Raw genomic sequence first — 18,041 nt, 5'->3', positions numbered from 1 at the left:
ATATATATATATATGAGACCTTACATCTTGTGGCTTAACTATCATCTTTACAGCAAGAGACCCGGAGCAATTTTTCCATAATATACTTAAAGAAATAGGCCCATATCCTGGAAAATAGAAGATTTAACGGAATTGTCTAGGAAGCAATGAATGAAAAATTGAATGCAACACCATATCTTAAGTAAGTCAACGACCCAACTGTGTCAGTCTTCGTACAGCAACTGCTCATCCCTTTTACATTTACTCATTACCACTGTTTCCTTTCATCATTTCAGCTGGAGGCGGTACAGCAGTGCTTGGGGTTTCACTGTAACAAAAGTCAGCATCGGATTTCAAAAATCCACTTCATAGAAGCTTCATATTCCCCCCCTTCCTGGGAAGATTCAGAAGAGGACACCGAACGCATTCTGCGCATGCGTTGTATCTGAGGAACGCTCACTCGGAAGTTTTTCAGTATTGACTTTCAAGTTGATATTTTGCATAATCAAGTGGTAAGATTGTATGAATTATATTTAGCCCACCGAGTAAAACATATCATGTTAAATGTTAGCATTTCAGATCGGTGGATATCGGATGGTACAGATACATGTACAAGGTACCTGATAGTATCATGTGTGGTATTTTTAGTGACAAACTGACACGTCCAGCCGGCCTTCGCACCAGTTGAAGAACAGGTTTATCTTCTATGGAGCTATATAGAGTGAACCCAGAATGGTTTGAATGACCCTCTTTATAGAGAAATCCTTTTTGTTTATTCTTCGTTCAAAAACAATTAAGAATAGTTTCCTGTTATTATTCTACATACTGGTTTTATTGCTAGTATACACAAATATATTCACCATAGCTTAATCTCCAACAAATTATATATATATATATATATATATATATATATATATATATATATATATATAGCGAGGAAGAAAGTACAAGTATTTCTCATAATTTCTCTAAGTGTCCCTATTTTTTACATGCGTTTTTATTTTTTATTTTGGTTTCTTTATGAATGTTTGTCCATTTTGAGCAACAATAACAACAATAACAGCAACATCTACAAATAATAATAAAAACTTGTGACGTAAAGTTAACGCAAAATTATATTACATTCCTTACATTCATTTGCAAGCAGTGTCCTGGACCAAAAATACAAAAGTATCATGGCTTTCTAAAAAAAAAAAAAGTTTATTTATAATTAACTTAAATCGCACTCTAGTCTCAACGTTCCTTATAGCAGAAACAAAACAATATGTTTTATGCGCAGCCAAAAATGTATTGCGCAATAAGCCACAGGTGTGAAATAAATATCTTCTTCAAGAAGAGTCTCGGTTATTAAAGCATCAGCTTAAACAAATGTGAATGCTAAAAGGACATACAGTTTAAGTATCTTTGATGTAACTGGACGCGCTGTGTGACTCACTGGGTAGAGGTGATGAACTCAAGTGTTTATAACTTTTTACATTTTCTGATGAGCTTCGTACATTGTTCGTGAATGATCTCGGTGTAGACTTACTCGTGCGCGCTTCCAAGAAATGTAGTCAATGAGAAAATACTCAGGAGTCATTCAGACTTTTTCTCTGTTGGTCCTCAAACCAAAGTCTGCCGATGAATGGCAAGTTTTTAAACTAATCGCTACTTGGGATCTGGACAAAGCACAAACCTACTGAATTCATATAAGGAGAACGCATGGCATAAGGTACGCTTCCTATAGTAGATTCACAGCAACCGTGCATCTGATGTCTAGGCTAGTCCCTGACGACACTCCTGATTGGCTGTTGATGAGCCAATCACAGGGCTGGGAGCTCTCAGTCTCTCTCGAGAGTTCACATGGGTAGGTTCTATGTTCCACCTCTTCTGAGAGATATGCCTTACAAAAGTATCCCTCAGGATAGGTGGAACATACATCCTGCCTATGTGAACTCTCTCGAGAGACTGAGAGTTTCCAGCCCTGTGATTGGATTATCAACAGCCAATCAGGAGCGTCGTAAGGGACAGGCCTAGACATCAGATGTACGGTTGATGTGAATTTACTGTAGTTCCTGGGCGAGCACCCATGCAAGAAAAGGTAAGGTACAGATGGACAGGAAATGGTCAGGGTAATGAAATATGGATGTGTTAGAAGATACTAGCTTGGAACGAACAGTATATGTAATTACATGACTGCTTTTGGAAAATCACTCAGTCAATCTACACAATGATATCTATTGTTGTAGTTCCCACCCTCACTATTCTAGTATATTTCTGATGTCCACCTGGAGAGCTGTCGCTCTCAGTCGAAGTCAAATCTCACTCACAGAAAACGAAGGTAGTGAAGCTGCATAATAACATTATCATCTCATTGTCCGTTCGAGATCTAACACCGGATCTTTTTCTCAGATTTGAGGGAACTATTTGGCAGTCTCCCCTTCCTGGGAGACCGCCATATAACCATGCCCCTCTACGTCAATGCGTTCCTTTGCTCGTGTGCCCTGGGCGAAAGAAAGACTCCCAAGTGGCTCCTGCTCGGCCTGAGGCGCTCCCGAATCGGCTGAGACAGCGTGACTTGCAGAGTAAGGAGGAGGACCTACCAGGCTCAGAAGGACGGGGAGAAATACCAGGCCGTGGTAGACGCCGAAGATGAACACTCCGAAGAAGATCTGGTAATGGTAAAATCATAAGTAATATAAGCAAATTGAATATTATCATTATTACTGCCAGATGACACTTTACGTCATTGCCAACCGGCAGTGACGGATGAATGCCCAATGATCTCGTATTTGAAGGCAGGACAATATGGTTGCATTATTCGAATCTTAATTTTACAGTTTCTGTAAAGTTTCTCAAATTGTTTTGTGTTGAAGTGCAATTTGTCTTCAAAATGCAGTGCCAGGGAAGCGGGTAAGTCTACATCAAGATCATTCACGAACTATGTACCAAGTTAAAAACACCTGAGTTGATTAACTTCTTCCCAGCGCGTCCAAAAATGAAAATCTGTGTAAGAACTATTTTGACAGTAAACAGCATATAATAAATATATATATATTATATATACTATATAATATATATATATAATATATATATATAGATATATATATAGAAGGATATAATCTATATAAATATATATATATATAGATATATATATATATATATAGAGATAGAGAGAGAGAGAGAGAGAGAGATAGAGAGAGGAGAGAAGAGAGAGAGAGAGAGAGAGAGAGAGAGAGAGAGAGAGAGAGACAGACAGACAGAATTGAGAATTGTTTTGAATGGTAAACATCGTCCCGCAAACACATTTTTAAAACAACATTCTCCTAGTTTTTATGCCAGTGAGAAAGGCGAGTGTATTTGAAGGACATAGGTTATGTTACTGCTGCATATTAACTTTTTTTCATAGTCTTGATATACATACACTGAATTTGTATCTTCTATACGGACGTTGGCCTTGCTTTTTTTTTTTTGCTATTATTACTATAGATATTATTCAAAATTAAACTTCGAGAGGGAACACGTTTAAAGGACTATTATATTGCAGAATAGAATATAAAAATGAATAAACAAATAAAAAGACAGAACGAGATAGAGTTAACGGGGAGGGTAAAAACAAGTGCATAGCAGTAGCCCTAGAGAAGCAATGGTGTTATTTTATCACTTCAGTCAAATTGCTACCAAAGGTCGTCTGTGAGGCACAGCTATTTATAGAAAGCACGCCGTGACGTCATTGCCATATATCTGATGGCTGTTGCTTACTGAATATGAACGACATCTTACAGCAGGCGAGAGCATGAGTGTCTGAGGTACTGTCTAGCTGGTTACTAGTTTTGTATGAACGTGCCTTTGCCCTATCAAAAATGACCTAGGTGATATAAGTAGATGACTCTACGAGCTAAATCAATGACTCATTGAATAAGCAAGTAGCAGAATACATGCATGTATTATATGTGTGTGTATATATATATATATATATATATATATATATATATATATATATACGTATATATATATACGTATAACAGAGAGCGAGAGAGAGAGAGAGAGAGAGATTTTTCAACTCTGATAACTTCAACCACATGCTCGTAGCCTACAGCTCACATGAATGAGAGCTTATTTCAAAATCTAAAATCTAAAATAGAGTTATGTGTTAAAAAAAAGTTCATCTCTCTCTCTCTAGCTTTAGCAATTATAGATTTACTATGTCGACACTTCACCGAGGAGCTTGAATCAGTAGTCATTCTCCGCGTCATCTTATGAGTGACTTTGCTCTGTTCGGTGTTGCTATGCTACTGCTGTGATAATCATAGAGGGTCCTTCCGCGATCTGTATACATCATCCCTCACCAGCGAGAACTTATAATTATAGAGTCATGCGAGCCTCATACCCGGATAACAAAGGCTTGGGAGTAACGTTGACCTTTTTGGATCTTTCATAGATAGTGACCCCAACAAAGTTCGGAGGTCTTCATCGCGGACTAATATTTCTTAGGGGTTATCATCTTTATGATATATACAGCCTTTTGTTTATGTTTTTGCGATCATCCCAAACGGTCTTGTACTAAACACGCCGCAAAGGTGGTGGACACATACAGGGTAAACTCCTTGGGGGTCACTACCTGGGAAAGAAGGTCCTCGTTGGACGAGTGGTTTACGTACACGCCTACCAATTCGTTAGTCTCGAGCTCGATTCCTCGCTCTGCCTGCGTGGAGTCAGAGAAATTTGCTTCTGGTGATTAGAAATTAATTTCTCGATTTCATGTGGTTCGGATCCCACAATAAGCTGTAGGTCATGTTGCTAGATAAACTAATTGATTCCTAGCCACGCAAAAATATCTAATCCTTCGGGCCAGCCCTAGGAGAGCTGTTCATCAGCTTAGTGGTCTGGTTAAACTAAGATAGACTTAACTTATCAAGGAAAGATCCCGGTTTGTAATAGGTCTTAATAAAACCAGAGGACTTGACTGAGTACGAATACGGAAGCTGGAATCATAGAACGAAGAATTCCTTACCTTGAAGAAGGACAGAAAGACGTGGGAGTCCGAGTTGGCCAGAAGGACGAATGCCAAGAAGGTGGAGAAGGCGCCATTGATGACGGGTGGTCCCATGTCCCTCACCGATTGCCTCACCCTCTCGTCTCGGTCGCCTTTGACCTGTGGTTGTCCAGCAAGAGGGAGAACATTATTGTTTCGGTCCACATCTGCGTCATTTTAGTTTTCTATAAAAGCAAAATATTGAGGTGGCTTTGTCTGTCCGTCTGCACTTTTTCTGTTACCTCCTCAGATTATAAAACCTACTAAGGCTAGAAGGCTGCAAATTGGTAAGGTGATCACCCACCCTCCAATCATCAAACATGCCAAAGTGCAGCCCTCTAGCCTCAGTAGTTTTTTTTATTTTATTTACGGTTAAGGTTAGCCATGGATCAAGTGTCTGGCATCACTATAGGTGCCAACAACACAGGCCACCATAGTGCCGTGGCTGAAAGTTTCATGGGCCGTGGCTGAGAGTATCTTACAGCATTATATGCTGTACAGAAAACTCGATTGCGTCGAAGAAACTTAAAAAACTTCAGTGCAGTTTTTACTTGTTTATTACCGTTATCATTGCTTTTAGGAAAATTCAGGTGACGGTCTGCATACTATTGGCATGTGTTATTTTTGCAAAGGTTCTGACATCGAGAAAACTTGACAGTTTCGATTATTACTGCCATCATACTCATCAATATTGTTTCCATGAAATTTCGTGATTCAAGCAAATCTAAATAAATTCACTGGAAAATTGGCACTGACAAGCATCGACTTCCTTGAACTGAGCCTACACAGCGATAAGAAAGTAATGTAGAAGGTTTCAAATTGTTCCCAAGGGGAATAACATTCATTAATTCAGCAGTGAACTATAAGTAGTTTCAGTGTCTAATATGTTTGAAGCCGTTGTTGTTTCATCATTTCACTGACGTCATCATGCGAAATACTTATCACTTCTGGTTCTGGTGTATCTTACCTGAGAGATGAACGAAGGAAAGTGGGAACTCTTAAGACAGTAGACATAATAAGTGAAAAGCACTTAAATAAATACTATAACTGACATGAAAATAACAATAATAAGTGTTAAAAAGAAGAAGAAGAAGAAGAAGAAGAAGAAGAAGAAGAAGAAGAAGAAGAGGAGGAGGAGGAGGAGGAATAAAAAAAAATATTAAGAAATTCGGAAGTAAAATGTTGCACACTTCCCTTCCGGAAAAAGAGTACGGTAAATAAAAGAGAGAGAGAGAGAGAGAGAGAGAGAGAGAGAGAGAGAGAGAGAGAAGAATTACGCCTCACCTGAAGGAAATGCAAGGCGATGTGAGCAGAATAATCGACGCAGAGTCCAATACATAAAACCAGATTGATGCAGGTGATGATATCTACAGTCAGACCCCACCACGTCATCAGCGCCATCACATCAACCTAAAAATGAAATTAATATAATGTGCATAAATGCACACACACAGACACACACACACACACACACACACACACATATATATATATATATATATATAATATATATTATATTATATCCACATAAAGCCAAATTATATCTAATGCACTGTACCTTGGACGTTAAGACGCAAATTATTCTCTGGTACAATGAATTCGGTGTTATGGACTATTTTTCAGCTAATTAAGATCCTGATCTCGAGGCTAATTTTGTAATATCTACTAACTTTGTGAAATAATACCATTTATTGATATATATATAATACACACACACCGCACACACACACACACACACACACACACATATATATATATATATATATATATATATATATATATATATATATATATATAATGTTTATATATAATGTGGGTGCGTGTAATGAGTGATCAAAATTTAAATTTCCCCAGCGGAAATGCAATGCATTACTACGCTAACACTACTCTTCTTGCATTTTGACATATTTTTATTACTTTTATCTATTTTTTTTTTAAATAGGAGGTATCTCTTCTTTCGGTATTTCCCTTTAGTACTTCCTCTTACTTCTTCCAAATGAACACTTTATTCTTTGGAAGCTTGAATTTCAAGTCAATGGTCCCTGCGGGATTGTTCCATATGAATAGGTTTCATCTACTGAATAATAATAATAATAATAATAATAATAATAATAATTAATAATAATAATAATAATTATATATATATATATATATGTATATCCCCATTAAGCCAAATAATATTCAATGCTCTGTTCCTTACGAAAAAAGTCATGGGTTCGAAATCCTGTTCAGGGTAGGTGAACTTACCCTTCAAGATGCAAATTATTCCCTAGGTATATCGAATTCGACATTAATGGAGTATTTTTTAGCATATATATATATATATATATATATATATATATATATATATATATATATATATATATATATATATATATATATATATATATATATACAGGTATTCCCCGGGTTACGATGGTCTCGGCTTACGACGTTCCGAGGTTACGACGCTTTTCAATTATATTCATCAGACATTATTTCCAGGGTTACGACACCTACAACGCTCATCTGGCAGATGAAATATGACACCAAAAATGCAAAATAATCAATATTTGAAGGTTTTTTTGATGAAAAATGCCATAAGAATGCAGTTTACATAGTTTTCAATGCACCCAAAGCATTAAAAGTAAGGTTTTCTTAGGATTTTTGACGATGTTCCGGCTTACGACGATTTTCGGCTTACAACGCGTCTCAAGAACGGAACCCCCGTCGTAACCCGGGGACTGCCTGTATATATATATATATATATTTGTGTCCCTGTGTGTGGGTACAAGCGTGCGTGCGTAACTGAGTGGCCAAAAGAAAACTACCGTCAATATGAGAACAAGTCTCTCACCAGGGTCATTGCGACACAAACGAGGACGTAGACAGAGGCGACGATATTAGCCAGAAGGATGAGCGTCATGATGAGGACTGCTACCATGGCTAGGGACAGGTTCCTTATCAGCTCCCCAAAGATGACCTTGTCCGTCTCCCAACTGCTGTATTGGAAAGCTATTGGGGCTGCAAAGTCTGCAAGGGACGAAAGGACACTTTCAGGTATTATACAGACATAAATACGTTATATAAATATCATATATACATACATACATACATACATACATATATATACATACATATATATATATATATATATATATATATATATATATATATATATATATATATATATATATATATATATATATATATTAAATGCGTAACAGGGGAAAACCTTGGGAAAACCTGTATTATTATGGAATAATTGTCATGAGAAGATGGGAAGTAAGATGGGAGAAAGAGGATATGAACGGAGGTGCTGTAATAGGAAGGAAAGTGGATGAAGTCAGGGGACGAAGGGACGCTGCAGAGAACCTTAAACGATGCCTACAGGGCACCGTATGAGGTGCACGGACGACACTAACCCTCGCCTACGGGTAATATTGCTTCTTTGGAGTTTCTTGAATAAACAGACACATTATTGAGCAGAGAGAACTCCCCCACCAGTGCTGTGGACGCTTCGTCTCATATGCTGTGATGTACGTTGCTTATGATATTCTAATATGTAAGTGTAATTCTCTGAAAGGAATGGAATGGAGTAGAATACTGAATTTTGGCCAAAGGCCAAGCGCTGGAATCTATGAAGTCATCCACACTGAAAAGGAAATCGACAGTAGAAACAAGTTTTAAAGATGTAACAAGAGGAAAACCTCACACTTTCACTGTCAAACAATTATTAGGAGAGGCTGTGTGGGAAGTAAGATGGAAGAAAGAGAATATGAACGGATTTGATTTTTGATTGTGGCCTCCCGAGAGGCTAATTTATTGGACATCCCCTTCCATCCTGTGAGAGGCGCAGTATAAAAAAAAAAAACACACACACACACACACATACAGGACGCCCAAAAGGGTTGAGTCACACAGTGGAACAACTAATGGAACGAAAGTGGTTGCAGCTAGCGGCCGGAGGGACGCCTCAAAGAACCTTACTTAATGCCTACAGTGCAACACATGAGTTGCACTGACAGTACTAACACCCCCACCCCCTATGATATAATTCTCTAATAAGTAAATTAGCACATGGTATGTTACCCATCTTCCAAGCAGGAGGGAATATTACTGCTTTGGGTATAATTATATTTATGGGAAACGGTGGCGAGTGATCATTCATATTGATGTGCCCAGAGAATTCTTAATTTTCATTAAACTTGAATTTTGTGAGACTGATATTCTAGTAGGCTCGTATAAATGACTTTCACAATCTATTATTGACAGGACAGCTGCCTGGCACAATTACATTACGGTTGACCTGTCACTATCCCAAGTCGTATGCGTAAATTTAACTAAAAAAATGAACTTCAAGGTAGTTTTGCTTCCGCTATTTGTAAATGTTGAATGTACTTTCCAATGACTTTGCTTGCCAAAGTTTGAGTCTCTGAACTGAATATTTTTGGTTTATGGGTAGACTCTTCGTGAACCTGTCGAGTGTGCACTGGAAACACAGTTTTAATGATGAGAATACCCAACGACAAACTCACCAGCACTTTATTCAGTATTAATGCACCCTAGGGACATGCTAATATTTTCTAGGTTGGTCAGCATGTTGACTTCCTTCCATTAAAGAATCGTCCCGCCCTTATATCTACATTTTCAATGAGTTTATAACCTTTTTTTTCTATATTTACTAATGTACAGGATTAGGGAAATAGCACACACACACACACACACACATATATATATATATACATATATAAATATATATATATATATATATATATATATAGATATATATAATATATGTATATATGTATATATTGTACGACAACATGAAATATCGCATGCTTTAGCGATAGTTCGTGTATATATATATATATATATATATATATATATTATATATATATATATATATATATGCGTGTATATATAGTCCTGAATGAAAGCAGATTACCTGAAAAGTTCATGTCTTTGACAATCTGTTTAACGTGGTCCATTGCTGGAATCTGTTCGTCAGGTCCATCCAAAGAACGGTGCCTATAGTCAAACTTACAAGCCTGTACAAAGAAAATATTGTTACAGAAATGTACTTAAACATATATTTCAAATTTTACGTCACCTTACTCTCTACATTCTGTTTAATCTTTTTTGTCAACACTACCTGATATGGGTCGATTAAAATGTCTACAGTAAGCTAAATCAATCTTTTACTAAGCTTTCAATCAAAGGAAAATTTAGTAAATTAAATCTCCCAATTTTCCTTATAATTACTTTGTTTTTAGCAGGGACATACATTAAATTTGTATTAACATGTAAAATGTTGAAAAGAACTATCTCAGAAAGTAGTAAGCAATATCAAATCTCTCGTAAAAATGTACTAAGCAAGAGTCAGTTCTTTGCGCAACTTTCTATCCTACACAAGTTGCATCATTGTTTGACCTCGGTAGAAAATTTTCGTAATTTTTCTTGTTTTCCTTTTCTCAAGTTATTCTCCTAACCTCTCTTTACCTTTTTTGGGCTTTCTAGCTACTCGTTTGTTGCTCAAGTGATAGGATTTAACAGCAGTCAAGATTATGTACATACGTAGTTGTATGCGCTGTCACAAATGATTTAGGCCACGCCCACATTTGGCGGGTGTGACAGGATGGCGCAGTGCATAAAGGCACGGCAATGCATGGCTATTCAATTGCATTGTAGCTACTTTACATAGCGACATGCGCAACAGCATCGTAACTGTGTTGTGAACATGGATGCCACTATATATAAAGTGCCAGGTGAACTCGTCACTGATCATTCTCGTTGCTGCCGTAAACATAGCAAGAACATGGAGGAGATAGGTTTGCTACACCTCATGCCTGGATTTTCACATTGCCATGCTTGGCGCCATATTGGATACCAGAGCCACGATGACTTTATGCCCATGCGAGAGACCCTGCATTGACATGCGGTCCCGCCGAAACTTCAACACATCTGTACAGAGCGACAGCGTAATCCCCCAGAGATATAAGAGGGCCTAGCACAGATAAGTTCGTCCTTAGAAGATGCTGGAAGCTTAAACAGTGTGGGCCTCAGTAACTTGTGTTGTGATTATTATTCACTTGCCCTCCCCTTCCGTCAGCCACCCACCTGAAGACAAGGAATCGAAATCCTGACAAAGATAAAGTGCCAGAATTGAGGTTCTCTTAGCCAGTCACGTCCCTGTCAGTCTTTTGCTATTTTCATTTTCTTTCCACAGTGTTACATAACTATAGTGAGGCCTGCATTGCTTATATTTGATGTTTTGATTTACAAACCAGTGACGTGAAGTGTAACGAATTGTTTAAAATTCAAGCTATCGGAATCGAGTTCATTTTAAGCACCCTCTGCGTAATTCCTCGATTCCTTGATCAGGCGCCTTATTTCGGTTAGGTAACCCTTTGTGTTTTCGATTACGATAGAACAGTGGCATCCCACTGTATCCCCATCCTTACGTCACCCTACGAAGAGGGCTCCCTTTTGTTTATCTTCATGGATACCCCATTCTTTTTCATCTGATAACCTGTATTTCGGGACCACTAGACTCCCAGTTACGCTACTATTCTTCTGATATATGTTTTTCTATCGTACATATAATTAATCAAGTTAAACCCTAAGAGTTTACCTAATCACCCCCCCCCCCCCCCCCCCCCCTCAACGCCTTCTTCAAGAAGGCTCTCAGCCATAATTTCATGTATGTTTTTACCTGACCTTAAGGCTCAAGCCAGAACGGTGTTGTCCCAAGGTAAGTTGCGTACATTTTCAGTGTAACCCAATTGGTTAGACTAGATCGCCTGCCTAAAAACATATATAATGAAGTGTCCTTACCAGAACGGGAGGCGTCGGCCTTGCAATGGTTAGGTTCCCGTCGAAGTGGAAATAACTCTGGTACTTGGAGCCGACGGGCGAAAAGAGGAAGGTGGAGAGGATCTCGCTGAAGAAGCTGTCATTGAGCGGCTTATTTCGGATATCTGTCAAAAGAAGAGGCGGTTCAGACTGAAAGCAGGGTTTTGGAAAAGGAGGTAGATATCACGGAAGCCTATTTATGACGAAACAATTTATAACACACGAAACTGGAGATATAGACATAAAATGAAGACAGACGGAAGGATGGTGTCCTCTCCTCTTTCTCTAAATAATATATATATATATATATATATATATATATATATATATATATATATATATATATATATATAATCAACTATACGACTCTTCTTTAACAGAAGTTGCTTCCCAGAAAATATCATTTGAGATTGCTAGCTCCATACACTTCTTCACCTTGGCTGCCACCCACCACAGGCTTCTGTCTATTCTATCTTGCTCCAGGAATCCAGTAGACTGCGTCCAAACCTAACTAGCCCTCCTTTAGTTGGGATTCGAACCTGGTTCATCACACCCGTTTGGTTTGGTACTTAAGGGACTCGAACACCCGGCAGTGCGAACCAACGAAATCCAGTCGACGCTCAGGACCATTCGGCTGTCAACATGGCTGAATATATGGCCGAATAGTCTTGAGCGTCGACTGGAAGTCGTTGGTTCGTTCTGTCGGGTGCTCGAGACACTTAGGTACCGAATCATTTATCACTTCTAAATCCCGTTCAGTGATATTTCCGATATAACACGAACTGGATAGTAAATGACAATTGCAGCTTAATTTTTTTATATAAAATGTCAAGGTGATGCGATAAGAATTCATACATACACACATTATATATATATATATATATATATATATATATATATATATATATATATACAAGTTTGTAATTTATGTATTTTTGGTTTTTATAGCCTTGAAAATGAGACCATAGTCTTGAAACATTGGCAACAATAAAGCAACACAATCTATTGAGCTGTTTTGCCTCTTCACCAGTTTTATATATATATATATATATATATATATATATATATATATATATATATATATATGTATATATTGGCGAAATATACAGTTTGAGAAATACCCTTAAGTGATGCCTGGGGCAGTCGCTGAGCTGCCGTAGGTTCTGTTAATTGTCTTAATTATTTTTGAGACTAGTGGTTTACAGAGTTCTCATCTAACTAGGGATAGAGTAGCATTCGAATCCAGCTCGAAGAGGGAGCCATGGCGGCACTTTCTATTAAAACTCATTTTCCCTCTCACGAATGAATCGGCAAATAAGGCAGCCGTCGTCATATGCGGCGTAAGATCAACTGAAATGGTGAGGGATGTGAATGTCGGTAGAAGAAGCATAAAATCCTAAAATACTGAATAGTCTAAAGCTATTTGGTTCACATATTAAACGAATTTATTTTTTGCCGCATCAGACTCACATGCGTATATTTACTATAATAGCAATATAATTATAGTTTTTTTTTTATCTGTCCATCCGCCTCTGGTGGTCGCGCATGGTAACACTGCGTCCCGGGCTTTAAATAGTTACGCTATGTCTAAGTTTTAGGCAAATAAATGGATATCTGGGTGTACAATTGCAACTGAAAAGTGTTTTAATAATTTACTGTATGCGAATTACATCTTTAATATTCGAAATAGGATATTGTTATTATTGTAGAATGTACACTGAATGTAAGTATGTTACCATACGAAAACACCACAGGCGGGTGCACAGATGGAAAAATAACGGAGTATAGTATATGCAAGTATATCAACGAATATAATCATAATGAAATATTAGGATGTGGGAGGATGGGAAGGAGACCTAGGACATGGTAGTTAGATGGAGTGAAGGACTTATTAAAACAGAAAGGCCTTCATGTACACACAAGCGCAGAATTTCCTGAAAAATAGAACTGAATGATCCAGTGTAAGTCGGGGTTGGATGTATTCATGATGAGCCTTCTGAGTCGCTATACGAAGTAGTAAATGTTACGTAAATTCTCTACAAAGGGTTATATCTACGTTTCAGAAGATAAACTGTGAATATGATAGTGACCATCGCGCTGCATTTTCCATAGCATTACCTCCTGTTAGAGGAAGTTAATCACTGTTGAAATAGTAGAGAGAGAGAGAGAGAGAGAGAGAGAGAGAGAGAGAGAGAGAGACTTAAATACTAGGAAGCAAGGGAGACGTCTTCATTTAGCAAAGGTTTATTAAGCAATGTTTCGGGGTCCAGCCCCATCCCCACAGTTGTAAAATCATAAACAAACAAATAAAACCTAATATTTTATGCCTTACGCGTGTTGACCTTGTTACAGCTACGATGATGGGGCTGGACCCCGAAACGTCTTTTAATAAACCTTTGCTAAGTTACCAGAAGACTTCTCCCTTGCTTCCTTGTGAATATAATTCCTATGACTGCTGTTTCCCTGTGATATGATATATATATATATATATATATATATATATATATATATATATATATATATATATATATATATACACGGAATAAAAGACGGACAGACAAAGCTCAAAATCACCTTCCCCCAAGTCGCTCATGGTATAGTTGGCCATGGCATCGTACCACGAATCGACATACGAGATGTATTCGTCCTCCAGCATCACCTCCGTCAGTTGTCCCACTTTGTAGATTTCGCGAGGGTAATCCAGGGCTCCGAGGTAAACGGTGCCTCTCTCTCCTGGGGAAGAAGAGGAAGGTTTTCAATGATTTGGCTCCCTACAGAACATTCCACCTAAAACTAGTTACTACTCCAGTAAGCTTTAAATGTATCTCTCCCTATTTATCTTCATTTACCTTTTTTATGTAGATGGAAATGCTGACACACACACATATATACACTATATAATATATATATAATATATATATATATCTATATATATATTTATATATAAGATATAAATAATAGTATATATATCCCTAACAGGTCATGGCAACAATTACTGAAACGTTTATCTATCCGTATCTGGTGATACAAGGCTCACAGTTTACGTTAACTTAATAATGTAAGTCAGTGGTTGTGATATGCCGTTTTTTATCAGTTCATTTCGTTCACATCAATTTTGCTATATAGAAAATAGTTTTACTCATTAACATAGCATGATGTTCTAAAGATATCAGTAACTGTTTTTAATCTCATTACATAAGATGTCTTCCATCTTCGAAAAGAAAAATATAGATAAATAAGGCATGAATCGTGCGTCAGGCAGATGAACGAAAAATGATGAAAAACTGCCGCAACTTATTTGAGAGTGTGTACACTCACACCTTTCATCACGCATAATTTCCGTTTTCTTCTCTGTTTCTATTCGCTTTTAAAAAATGAATTCTACTTTCTTCACTGCGCTTCTTGTTCTTGATCAGTTTAATCTGCTAAGCCCCTACCTGCCGAAGGATAGTAGGTATAGATCCTATCCAAGAACTGGAAGAGGTAGGAAGACTGAGGGATGAACCAGATGGGGTTGAACTCTTGACGGAGGCCTGACACTCCCCAGGCGCTGACTCCGAAAAGACCCGCTGTTAGAAGTAGAACCAGCACCTACAGGGTACAGCAGAGAGAGAGAGAGAGAGAGAGAGAGAGAGAGAGAGAGAGAGAGAGAGAGAGAGAGAGAGAGCGCTCGTTAAGAATGAAATAAAGTATCTCGATAGGAAAAAGCGTCCAAAATATTTTCATGCTTATAATATTGCAAGTCTTATCCCTTAAACCTGAATGAAATTTACCCTGTATACTGATACAATAACACATTTCTATGATACCTACAAATGGACTCAGTTACTATAAATCATATTTAAACTTCTGAATCTAAACTAAACCAAAAGACAATAAGTTATTAAAAATAGCGCCAGGTTTTTCTTTATTCTAAGGTTTTTCCCTATTCTAAGTTCATTCTCTCCTATTCTAAGGTAATGGTTCCCTAATCTAAGGTAACTTTTTTTTCTTATTCTAAGGTAATTTTTCCCTATTTTAAGGTGATGTTTCCCTATTCTTAGGTCATTTTTGTCCTACTCTAGGTCATTTTCCCCTATTCTAAAGTAATCTTTCCCTATTCTAAGGTAATTTTTCCGTATTGTTAGGTAATCTTTTCCCTATTCTAAAGTAATTTTTCCCCATTCTAAGTTAATTTTTTCCCTATTCTAAGATGATTTTTCCCTATTTTAAGATAATTTTTTCATATTCTAAGGTAATTTTTCCCTATTTTAAGATAATTTTTTCCTTTTTTACCTATCTAAGGTAATTGTTTTCCCTATTTTAAGAATAATTTTTTTCCATTTTTCCCTATTCTAATGTAATTTTTCCCTATTTTTTCCCTAAAAGTAAAATAATTCCCTAGTTCTAAGGTAATTTTTTTTTCCCTATTCTAAGGTAGTTTCCCTATTCTAAGATAATTTTTCCCTATTCTAAGGTAATTTTTCCCTATTCTAAGGTAATATTTCCCTATTCTAGGAAATTTTTGTCATATTCTAAGGTAATTTTTCCCTAAAATAACCTTTTCTTACTCTAAGTAATTTTTCCCTATTCTAAGGTAATTTCCCCCTTATTCTAAGATAATTTTTCCCTATTCTAAGTCATTTTTCCCTATTTAAGTCATTTTTCCTTATTCTAAGGTAATTTTCCGTGTTCTTAAGGTGGGTACACCCGTGAGAGCCGAACCTTGTATGTGTAACTGAGTTACGCATTACGGTTACAAGGTGTCAAAATGATGAGGACGAACCGTAACCACGTTAAGCACGTAACTTCATTTCAATCCACTGCGATCACCAGTCTGTCTCTGTCCGGGTTTTTTACCGACGATGGCCACCATGCAAGTAGCAGCTGCCGCGTACATTTATACACATTATTTAACGAAGATGAAGCGAAATAAAAGAAGATGGTGGCAATTAAGTTTAAATACTAGAAGGGTAGAATACAGTGGTCGGGAATTACTCGCTGACTTGAGATTCCAAGAAGTTTCTGGCCACAGTGAAGTCTTTTCTTCGTAATAGCTAATAAATTGAAGGACCTCTTCGTCACTTCAATCAGCCATGGTAGACATAAACGTACTGACTGACCAAAACAAGGGACTCTACTGTGGACGGTTTTGTTCATAGTCGGTGTTAACAAGTTCAGCAACCTCTGTTGTTACGCGTGTCATACAGGTCCCGTCCACACATGGCGTAACGTTCAAAGAGACCTCCCTTTGATGCGGGGCCCAAAAACCGACAATTGGCGGGACGGAGGGCGAACCGAGCCTCGAACCTCGCGGGTTCGGGGTTCGGGTTCGAGGAACCGTCCACACTTGCGTTTTTTGTTACAAGAATCGGTTACAATACAAGGTTCGGTTCGCACGTGTGTACCCACCTTTAGATAATTTTTCCCTATTCTAAGTCATTTTTCCCTATTTAAGTCATTTTTCCTTATTGTAAGGTAATTTTCCGTGTTCTTAGATAATTTTTCCCTATTCTAAGGTCATATATGCTGTCATTTCTATTTTTACAGATGTAGCATCGCGTAGCGTGAATTCAGCCCGCATTTATTGGCAGCAGCAAATTGACGATTGTTGTGGTCCCCCCTTCAATTGACTCATCATGCCCTCACCAACACTCGCCCTCCCACTTGATGTTCCTACCCACAATCGAACATACCTTGACAGGTTTGAGCAGGATGATTCTCGAGTAAATATTTTCGAAGAAACTCTGACAAAAGTCGTGCTGGGAGCACTCGTTGGGCGTCCAGTTTTTATGCTTGTAGCACCATATGAGGCCGTTCCTGCCATCTGCAAATTCACAAGAAGAAGACTATTTCAGTGACAGCTGCTCCTATATATATGATTTATTCTCTCTCCATGTGGCTCCGCGAGCCTTGGTAGTTTAGGATAATACGTGATTGATCTCGTTCTCCACATTGATCTTCAATAATGAAAGAAATAAAAAAAAGTTTTCTGTACAGCATACAGCTGTATGAAACTCTCAACTGCGGCCCATGAAACGTTCACCCACAGCCCGGTGGTGGCATGTGTTGTTGGCATCTGTAGGCCGATGCCAGATGCATGGTCATGGTTAACTTAAACTTTAAATAAAATCAAAACTACTGAGGCTGGAGAGCTGCAATTTGGAATGTTTGATGATTGGAGGATGGATAATCAACTTGCCATTTTGCAATCCTCTAGCTTCAGTAGTTTCTA

General features: G+C 37.7%; 1 protein-coding gene across 4 annotated transcripts in view; it reads right to left on the bottom strand.

The window, feature by feature from the left end:
• The window catches only part of LOC135216320 (patched domain-containing protein 3-like), a 91,731-nt gene that overhangs the window by 20,427 nt on the left and 53,263 nt on the right, over nt 1-18,041 (bottom strand). For 2 of the 4 annotated variants that reach the window (XM_064251537.1, XM_064251624.1), the window contains exons 12-20: nt 17,503-17,633; nt 15,265-15,418; nt 14,402-14,560; nt 11,810-11,952; nt 9,921-10,023; nt 7,830-8,005; nt 6,278-6,403; nt 4,973-5,113; nt 2,106-2,630 (exon numbers count right to left, since the gene is read on the bottom strand). In XM_064251537.1, coding sequence (XP_064107607.1) covers nt 2,382-2,630; nt 4,973-5,113; nt 6,278-6,403; nt 7,830-8,005; nt 9,921-10,023; nt 11,810-11,952; nt 14,402-14,560; nt 15,265-15,418; nt 17,503-17,633 — 1,382 coding nt within the window. In that variant the 3' untranslated portion in view covers nt 2,106-2,381. Of the gene's footprint in view, nt 1-2,105; nt 2,631-4,972; nt 5,114-6,277; nt 6,404-7,829; nt 8,006-9,920; nt 10,024-11,809; nt 11,953-14,401; nt 14,561-15,264; nt 15,419-17,502; nt 17,634-18,041 lie in introns of those variants that run through there. The other 2 variants (XM_064251707.1, XM_064251804.1) reach the window with 1 other exon arrangement.

This window comes from Macrobrachium nipponense, chromosome 11, assembly GCF_015104395.2.
Source record: "Macrobrachium nipponense isolate FS-2020 chromosome 11, ASM1510439v2, whole genome shotgun sequence".
Lineage (NCBI taxonomy): Eukaryota > Metazoa > Arthropoda > Malacostraca > Decapoda > Palaemonidae > Macrobrachium > Macrobrachium nipponense.
The sequence above is the reverse complement of the archived record's forward strand: the minus strand, read 5'-3'. Positions and strand labels throughout refer to the sequence as shown.